The 9,223-nt window shown below is 34.9% G+C and overlaps 1 protein-coding gene across 1 annotated transcript; it reads left to right on the top strand.

Moving 5' to 3' along the window:
* Positions 1-3,819: 3,819 nt before the first annotated feature.
* LOC120081252 (transcription factor HHO2) lies at positions 3,820-5,946 on the top strand. Its single transcript, XM_039035972.1, has 5 exons — positions 3,820-4,501; positions 4,591-4,826; positions 4,932-5,250; positions 5,339-5,415; positions 5,506-5,946. The coding sequence occupies exons 1-5, from the start codon at positions 4,363-4,365 to the stop codon at positions 5,809-5,811; spliced, it is 1,077 nt and encodes a 358-aa protein (XP_038891900.1). The 5' UTR covers positions 3,820-4,362; the 3' UTR covers positions 5,812-5,946.
* Positions 5,947-9,223: the final 3,277 nt, after the last annotated feature.

Below are 9,223 nucleotides of genomic sequence, written 5' to 3'. Positions count from 1 at the left end.
CAATACGATGACTCTTCACAAATCGCTCATAAGAATAATTGGACCAAAATTACCATTTTTCTCCTGTAGTTATATAACTTCTTAAGTACCACTAATCCCTCTAATGAACAATAATCATAGTCCAATTATGACCAAACCCTTCTCGGGCCAAGTGAGGGTGTGGTGCCACATTGTTCAAGCCCTAGAATCAACCATTAAATGAGCAATTTATCTACTTTCCCTGGCATTAGGGAATGAAGGAATTCCTTTTTGTGTAGTTGTGTTCCTAACTCCCCAATCAAACAAATCCCCAAAATGGTAGGCTTATTGAGTCGGCAATCTGGCCACTTTCACCCAGAAAAATTAAAGGACCGCCCTCATAGGCAGGAGTTCACAACTCATTTAGGATTCAGGTCATGTTACCTATGGTCATCCTGGTGAAATGTAAGTCTCTATTACGAACGAAAAATTTCGTGGTCCGGTCTTATACAAACTCTTTTGTATAGAATATCCCTGCTCACATGTTTCCACATGAATGATCATGATCATATCATTTGTAGTACTTTACATTAATTGTAACCCCTACAAAGCGGGTTATACTCGTAGTGTCACCAGGATAAAGTATCCAGCCTTATCCATCTACTATAGACCGTTTAGGTTATCACTTAAACACGATCCACCCGTATGTCTCTACATACATGTTTAAGTTACAAGATAACCCTGGATGTTAGTTTATTAGTTTGTGGTTAATGCAACTAATTTTGAAATAAAACATCACATATTTTATTACATAAATAAAATGTTTGTACATTACAATTACAAACTATAGAACCCAATAAGATTTAGGGCACCAACCCCAATAAGGTTGGGCCCCATAAGTCTAAGTAGATATAGTCTAAAATGTCCTTTGTTGTATATTAAGCTTTGATGAAGGAATGTCTTTTAGCCTTTCCCAACACACAGTGCTCACAAAAAAGAGATTTTGTTACTAATCTCCTTAGGCAAAATGCCTTGTTTGGACAGGGCATCAAGGCCTTTGGAGCTAATGTGAGACAGTCTCTTATGTCATAGGTTTGCCTCTGGTAAATCTGAGGTGATAACAACATTAGCTTCATTTATCATTTCAACTCCTCTGACAATGAACAAATCATTCAATTTTTCTCCCACTAAGACAACCTTTGAGTCCTTTAAAACTTCTAAACTGGCACATTTCTCCCTATATTGACAACCAAGATAATCAAGCATACCAAGGGAAATTAGATTTCTTTTAAGGTTTAGGACATGCCTCACATTTCTAAGAAATATCACAGTTTCATCCTTTAGTTTCAATGAAACTTATCCAATTCCAATAATTTGGCATGCCTCATTATTTCTCATATACACTGACTCCCCACTGATCTCTTTGTAAGTATTAAACCATGGCTTGAAGTGTGTCATGTGGTAGGTGTATCCTGAGTCAGGCACCCAATCATGTTTGTCTAAAGGACTTACTAATTTTTTTTGGTCTTGTGTTGAAGCAAGTGCATCAGAGTGTATGAAAGACCCTTCAACAATGGATGCTTCAAGCTTTTTGCCCTTGCTATCTTTCGTTTTTTCTTGGTTTTTTCTTTTTAAAATGAAGCAATCTTGAATTACATGACCCTTCTTGCAATACTTGCACCTCAGTTTCTGTTTGGCTTTCTTTTATTCATTTGGTTGCTATTTTCCACTCTTCCATCAGTTAGATTGAGGTTTGCCTTTTATAAACAAACCTTCTTCACTGGGTTAATCCCTCTTTGATAATTGTAACTCCATCTCTCTGGTTTTTAGAGCTAAATGATTGTATCTCTGTAATGTTTCAGTACATTCTTCACATCTCAATATGCTTTTGGTAGGGAATTTAGAAGCACAAAAACTTCATTTTCTTCACATGGCTTTTCCCCAAGACTTTTGAATTCAGAAACAAGTTTCTTGTATTCATCTAAATTATCTGACAAGGGCTTCAAAGGATCCATCTTGAAGGTAAAGAATTTCTTCTTTAGATACATTTTGTAAGGTAGGTATTTCTTGGCATATAGATCTTCAAATTTAATCCAAATCTTGTAAGTTGTCTCCTCTTCAATTATTTGTCTCAAAACACTATCACTTAAATTTAGAATAAGTGTTCCATATGCAATTGACTCCATGTCTTCTCTATTTTGAACTTTCATTATGTCAGGGAGCTTTGATGGATCAATGAGGGTCTTGAGAGCCTTTTGTTGTCCAAGAAGTGTTCTGATTTTAGCCTTCCATAGGGCAAAAGCACCATTTTCATCAAATTTCTCTATTCTACTCTTGCTATTGTCATACCTGGTGAGTTTCATAATCTTATTTCTTCAAGAATCTACTTCTTGATCTTTAAATTATGCTCTGATGCCACTTTTGTTGGGTTTTGAGAATTAAATTTGTTAACAGACCCTCAATACTTTGCAGGAAGATGAAGAAATATCAGAGGAAAGCCCACACTGAAGAACAAGCCTACAATGAAACCTTGGTAGGTAGGAGAAGTGGCTGTAAGAAGACCACGTAGAAGCTGAAATCACTGCATGGAGGGGAGGATTATCACTCAAAGACCAAAACTTAATTGAAATGCATCATAATGTAAAAGCACTCTCTCTCTAACTTTCCCTTTCTTTTACAACTCTCTCTCTATGAATCTTAGTATTTCAAATACTTACCTATTCTTTGTGATTGCATGAAGATAAAGATGAAGATGAAAGAAGAAGGTGATTAGAGAAAGAAGAGGAGCACAAAGGAATACATGGTTCGGCCTTAAGACTGCCTACATCCACGGGAAAACACAATCTTGAAGAGAAAATTACAGATGAGTACAGCTTTTTGTTTTTCCTAACATATATATATATATTTTTGTTCTGAGAGCTCTCCTTTTATATATTTTTAAAGGAAATCAGATTATAAACATGAAATTAAAAATAAAAAATAAAAAATAAAATCTGTTACATAATATTATAGTCGTCGGATTTAATTTAACATCATTATAGCTCCAAATAAGGTAGCTCCCTAACTTCTTTTTTTTTTTTTTTTTACTCTCTGACCTAAACATTGAGTGTGTGTGACAAACACCACACCGATGTACAAGTTTTCTCGTCTGCAGACCACATTCTTTTCCCCTTAAAAAATATTCACCACTGTTGTCATGTGAAGGTCAGATACATTTTTCCTGTATGAATGTTTGACATCAACGGTTATCAAAATGAAATTTAAATTTAGTGAAAAAAATTTGAATTTTAGTCATCAAAATGAAAGTTAAAACTATGTTTTTTTAACTTCCATATTAACTCTCTGACCTAAACATCAAATGTGCATGACAAGCATTACATTACACTGATGTATAGATTTTCTTATTTTCATATACGTTCTTTCCTTCTTCAAACATATTCATTATTGGTGTCAAGTAAAGGTAGGGTGTATTTTCTTATCCAAATTTTGGCATCAACAATGATCAAAATATAATTGAGTGAAAAGGCCTCAATTTTAGTCATCAACATGAAAGTTAAAACTACATTTTTATACAGTAAAGTAATGATTTGAAAAGAATGGAATACAAATTAACCTAATAAAATTTTAGCATCAAATTGATTACTTACCTAATTCTTAAACCCCGAAAGCGTGTTAGTTTGAGTAGTAGTTTACATATCACATTACTTGAAAGAAACAAAGTCAATTTCTTTTTCTGGTGTTGTAATTCACTAATTAATTCTTTATTCTTTATAAAATAACAAAAAGGATTTATCCATTACCATTATATCTAAATTTAGTTTTAATCTTGTTTAAAACAAATCTGGAAAATATAAAATTAAGAAAAGAAACAAAGTGATATTAAGAAAAATGGGTTTTGGTCAGTCAATAAATAGTCTTTGATCTTATCTACTAGTAATAAAAAGCTGGGAGGATTATGACGTCATTAACAGGCCACAGATAAATAACCAAAAAACTAAAAATAATAAAATAAAATAAAATTCCACGAATATTCAAACCTTTCTCTCTACAAAACCTCCAATAAAAAAGATTCGATGTTATATGCGACGCCACGACTTCGACCAATCCCTTCTCTCTCTCTAGAATCCTCCATTGATTTTCTCTCTCTACACCTCCATTTTTCTATTATTCATTCTCTTCCTCATCCCACCTTCCCTTATTTATATCTCTATTGTTCTTCGGAGGTTTATTCCTTTTCTTGATTCTACAGATTCCATTATTCGCCTTTCCAGTTCTTTCTCATTGGCTTGCTTCGGATTTTTCTATGTCCCATTTTCATCCAACCCACCGACTTCTTCCTTAAATATACCCCTTTTCTCTGTTTCAATTTTACAAAATTAATCTGGGTTTCTTCTGTTATTTGCGATGGATTTCATTGATAATTTTCTGGATATTCGAGTGGGAATGGATTTGAGGCACTATGCTGATGCTTTGGATCAAGAACGCCGAAAAATTCAGGTCTTCCAGCGAGAACTTCCCCTCTGTTTGGAGCTTGTCACCAGAGGTAATTCCACCGGAATCTATGGAGTTTTTGCGATTCTTCTTCTCTTCGTTTTGGTTAATTCTTGTGGGGTTTCTCCCTTTTTTTTGCAGCAATTGATTCTTGCCGACAGCAGTTATCTGGGGTGTCGACAGAGAGCTCTGAGCATACCTCAAGCGATGGCCCTGTTTTGGAGGAGTTTATTCCGATTAACAAAACTTCTGTGAATTCCCATTTTGAAATTGAAGATGAAGAACAATCAAAACCAGAGAGAAAGGAATTGGGTCGATTGGATTGGCTTAAATCGGCTCAGCTTTGGAATCAATCACCGGATCCTCCCGTTACAGAGGTAATATTTCATCATCATTACTCTGTTTTGCTCTGTTTGGTATCGGAGAAAATGAACGAGAATTTTCCGGGAAAGTTTGTGAATTTTGTTTTTTCTTTTTTACAGGATGTTGCTAAGGAAACGACGTCGTCGGTTGTTGAGGTCAAACAGAATGGCGGTGGTGGTGCTTTTCAACCATTTCAAAAGGAGAAAACAACTCCATTGAAAACAGAATCGGCAGTGGTCGTTGGTAAAACGGCCGGTTCTTCTCCGATTCCAGAGGCGACGACAAGTTCGACGGCGGAAACCGCCTCCAAAGGTGGCGGCGGAACCAGTAAAAGAGAAGATAAGGAATCTCAGACTCAAAGAAAACAGAGGCGGTGCTGGTCGTCGGAGTTACACCGGCGATTCGTTCACGCCCTTCAACAACTTGGCGGTCCTCATGGTACAAAAAAACTTCTTAATTCTTTCTTCTATTTTTGTTTTTTTTTTAAATGATTTATTCTTATTTGTTGTTTTATCTTCAATTACAGTTGCTACACCAAAACAGATCAGAGAGTTAATGAAGGTCGATGGGCTCACTAACGATGAAGTCAAAAGCCATTTACAGGTTCAAATCGCGATTAATTGAAAGTGAATTTCGTTAAATATTGTAATTTAAATGAAAAGCTTAATTTTTACGTTGTTAATTTAATCTCAGAAATACCGATTGCACGCAAGAAGACCAACAAATTCTGCAATGCAAGACAGCGGCAGCTCATCGGCGCCACAGCAATTCGTGGTGGTCGGAAGCATATGGGTTCCGCCACCACCCCCACCGAAATACACGGTGGCAACGACAGGGAAAGCTAGAAATGGGATTTATGCTCCGGTGGCGACGGCGGTACGACGGCAAACGACGGCAGAGGAAGGGAAGGCGAGTCATAGCGGGGGAGTGGTTCAGTCAAATTCGCCGGCGACGTCGTCCTGCACCCATCCCACCACAACCTCGCCGTCGGCGGTGTAGTTTTTTTTTTTTTTTTTTTTAATTTTTGTTAAATGTTTGAGAAAAAGTTTTGTAACTAAAAATCAATATTCATAAAGCCATGTGATGTACATAAGATTTTCACGTGAAGTTCTTACTCATTTTTTGGATTTCCGGAATCATGTCCTTTGTCCTTTTCAACTCGTGTCAATCAAATCCAAGAAAATTATTGCTCAAATTACTAACGCTAGACCATGTAATTTTAGATTCATAATTAATGAGTTCAAAATTTTTATAAATGTCTAATTTTAATTTAGTTTCGAAATTAATTTTTCCAAAATTTTTAAAAATGTCACGGCACACAGAAAATATACAGAAAAGGAAAGAGCTTTTCCGTCACTTATTATTTACGGTAGTAATAAAGATATATATACAAGAAGAATTCGAAACCTTAGTTATTGAGGGGTAAAGTCGGAAATCAGATACACATAAGGAATTGACCAATTGACTATGATTAGGCAGACAGAGTACAACTATATTCCTTGCTTTGTTGATGACGTGTCCTACTAATCTTCATTACCCAGTGGAAGTGTACATTAACATCCCCTTCAAACGAGAGGATAACTTTGTTATCTTGAGTTTGGACCGTAAAATACGGGAATTGTGAGTGAGATAGGGGTTTGGTGTGACAGTCAGCAACTTAATCTACTAACAGGACATATCGAATTTCAAGAGCTCCTTGGAGAACTTTATCTCTCACAAAATAAACATCGATTACAATGTGTTTCGTACGGACATGAAAGACGGGATTTGTTGCAAGAGCGTTGACGCTCAGATTATCATACCAAATAACCGGTGTTGTGTGTATAGGTATTCCTATTTTTTAAAGGAGTTATTCGAGCCAAGTGATTTCAGCAAAGGTATGAGCTAAAGCACGATACTCTGACTCAGTGCTAGACCGAGTAACTACTGATTGTTTCTTCAAAGACCAAGATACAAAAATGTTACCAAGATACACATAGTAAGCTCTGACAAACTTGTGGTTACAATACTTGACGCCTAATCAACATCAGCAAAACCTGTTAGAGTGAACTCATCAGACAATTGAATCAAGAGGCCCATATCTTTTGTCCCACTAAGATACCAGCACATGTTTTACTCCTTGCCAATGAACATTGATAGGTTGTTTGAGAAATTGGCTTAGGTGATTCACAATATGGGTAATATGTGGCCTTGTATTTGTTAGATATTGTAGAGCCCCAGTTGTGCTCCTATAAATGTATGGATCCATCATAGAGCTTTCATCATTTTTAGAGAAATACTTACCCACGGTCGAAGGGGTGGGAGATGGTTTCAAAGACAGCAACTTTAGATGATCCTCAATATATTTTGATTGACTTAACAACAGTCTAGATTCAGTTGGAGAAGCTTGAATTCCCAATAAGAAATCGAGAAAGCCAAGGTCCTTGAGGGAGAAAGTTACATTCAGCTTGGCCATAACATTATTGATTAGTGTACTACTATTCCCTGTGATAATGACGTCATCAACATACACTAAGAGGAGAATAATTAAGATACCTTGCTTATAGATTAATAGCGAAGTGTTAGACCGGCTAATAAAAAACCCTACGTGATCAAAGTAGACTATAAGGTGTTGTTTCAAGCATGAGGCACATGTTTCAGCCCATATATGGCTTTTTGCAGCTTACAAACATGATTTGGGAATAGTGGATCAACATACTCGGATGACCGTTTCATCAAGCTTCCCATTTAGAAAGGCATTATTGAAGTCCAATTGTCGAAGATCCCAATTGTTGGAGATGGCAATGGAAAGAACCACCCGAATTGTTGAAGATTTAACTATGGGATTGAAGGTTTCAAACAAATTGATGCCTGGATTTTGGTGAAAGCCTTTTGCTACAAGAGGGGCTATGACATTGAATTGAACAATTAGGATGCCTCTTGAGACGGAAAACCCATTTGTAACCCACAATATTTTGATCATGTGATGAAGGGACAAGGACCCAAGTTTGATTTTGACGGAGAGCTTGAAACTCAAGATCCATTACTTTCTTCCAATCAGACGAAGAGAAGGTAGGGTTGACGGTAAAGTCGAGGAGGAAGATTGAGTCAAGGTAGGTGAGGAAATATCGTGAGCTTGGGATAGAGGGGACACGTGGGTGTTCGAGGGTATTGGATCAGAGGAGCATCCGTGGGCTAAAGGATTATAAGGTGAGGTTGGGCCAACAGAGTTATTTGGGGATAGTAGTAGGCCTACCAAGGAATTGTTTGCAAGGTATGATATTATCCACTTTGGGTATAAACCCTCATGGCTTTGTTTTTTATTTAACCCCAAAAGGTCTCATACCAATGGAGATAGCCACTCTCACTTATATACCCATGATTCTCCTCTTATCTAACCAACGTACGACTTTGGTCACATTCCCAACAATTCACTTTATTTCTATTAAAATCAACTCAAAATCCATAAAATATTTTTTTTTCAAGAATATTACAAAAATAGCAAAAAAAATTATCATTTAATTTAATAAAGGAAAATAAGTTTAGGAAAAACTATTGTCTCATTTATCACTTATTTAAATTAATCATTGTATTTATAGAAGTTCTAACACATGAGAATCTTAAACTTTAAAATAAATTATAATAGAAAAACTAACATGTATAAAGTGTTTAATTTTGAAAATAAATCATTTTGAAAAAAAAAAGTGTTTAGTAACCACTCAATATAACTTCTAAAACATTTTTAAAGCGTATTTTAAACCATTTTTATCAAAAATGATTTAAATAAAAATGAATTTTTTTTAGAATATTTTTTTAACCAATGCAAGTAGACCCTAAATGATACACTAGTAAAATTTTAGAGTGCATATTGTTAGTAATTTGAAATTTTAATTATACAACCTCTAAAATTTAAGAGTTTAAATTAATATTTACTCATTTTTTATCACATCAAATTTGGAGAAAAAGAAGATAAATGACGGAAAATGTTGAGAGCAATTAATGTGGTTGAAACCCTCCCAATTTTATCAATCAATCTGATCAAATTTTACGATACAATCAGTATAATAATTAAAATCTTTGTAATTATCTTGTTTTCCATTTTTTATATTCTTTAATAAACAATTTCATACGGTGCAAATTGAAGCCTTTATGAAATGTTCAAACGATGAAGTGCATTATTTTAAATCTTGCTTAATAATCCTTTGATTTTTTATTTTAAAATTTTAAAAATAATAAGTTTATAATAATTATTTTTACCTATAAATTTATAGATGTTATAATGAAATCGAATCTTATCGAAGAAAAAAAAATATCTAAAAGACCAAGTCTTGATTGTGATATTTAGTATGAAAATTCGAAAACAAATAAAGTGAGTGATATTTAGTACTAGGGCTAGGTTAAATTTAATTTTTAAAAAAGTAAGTTACAATCA

Source organism: Benincasa hispida, chromosome 7 (assembly GCF_009727055.1).
Source record: "Benincasa hispida cultivar B227 chromosome 7, ASM972705v1, whole genome shotgun sequence".
Taxonomy (NCBI): Eukaryota; Viridiplantae; Streptophyta; class Magnoliopsida; order Cucurbitales; family Cucurbitaceae; genus Benincasa; species Benincasa hispida.
The sequence above is the reverse complement of the archived record's forward strand: the minus strand, read 5'-3'. Positions and strand labels throughout refer to the sequence as shown.

Bases quoted from the DNA above. Each gene is read 5' to 3' on its own strand.
- LOC120081252 (XM_039035972.1), top strand. From the start codon at position 4,363: ATGGATTTCATTGATAATTTTCTGGATATTCGAGTGGGAATGGATTTG. The intron at 4,502-4,590 runs GTAATTCCACCG...TTTTTTTTGCAG, and splicing joins TTTGGAGCTTGTCACCAGAG to CAATTGATTCTTGCCGACAG. The intron at 4,827-4,931 runs GTAATATTTCAT...TCTTTTTTACAG, and splicing joins CGGATCCTCCCGTTACAGAG to GATGTTGCTAAGGAAACGAC.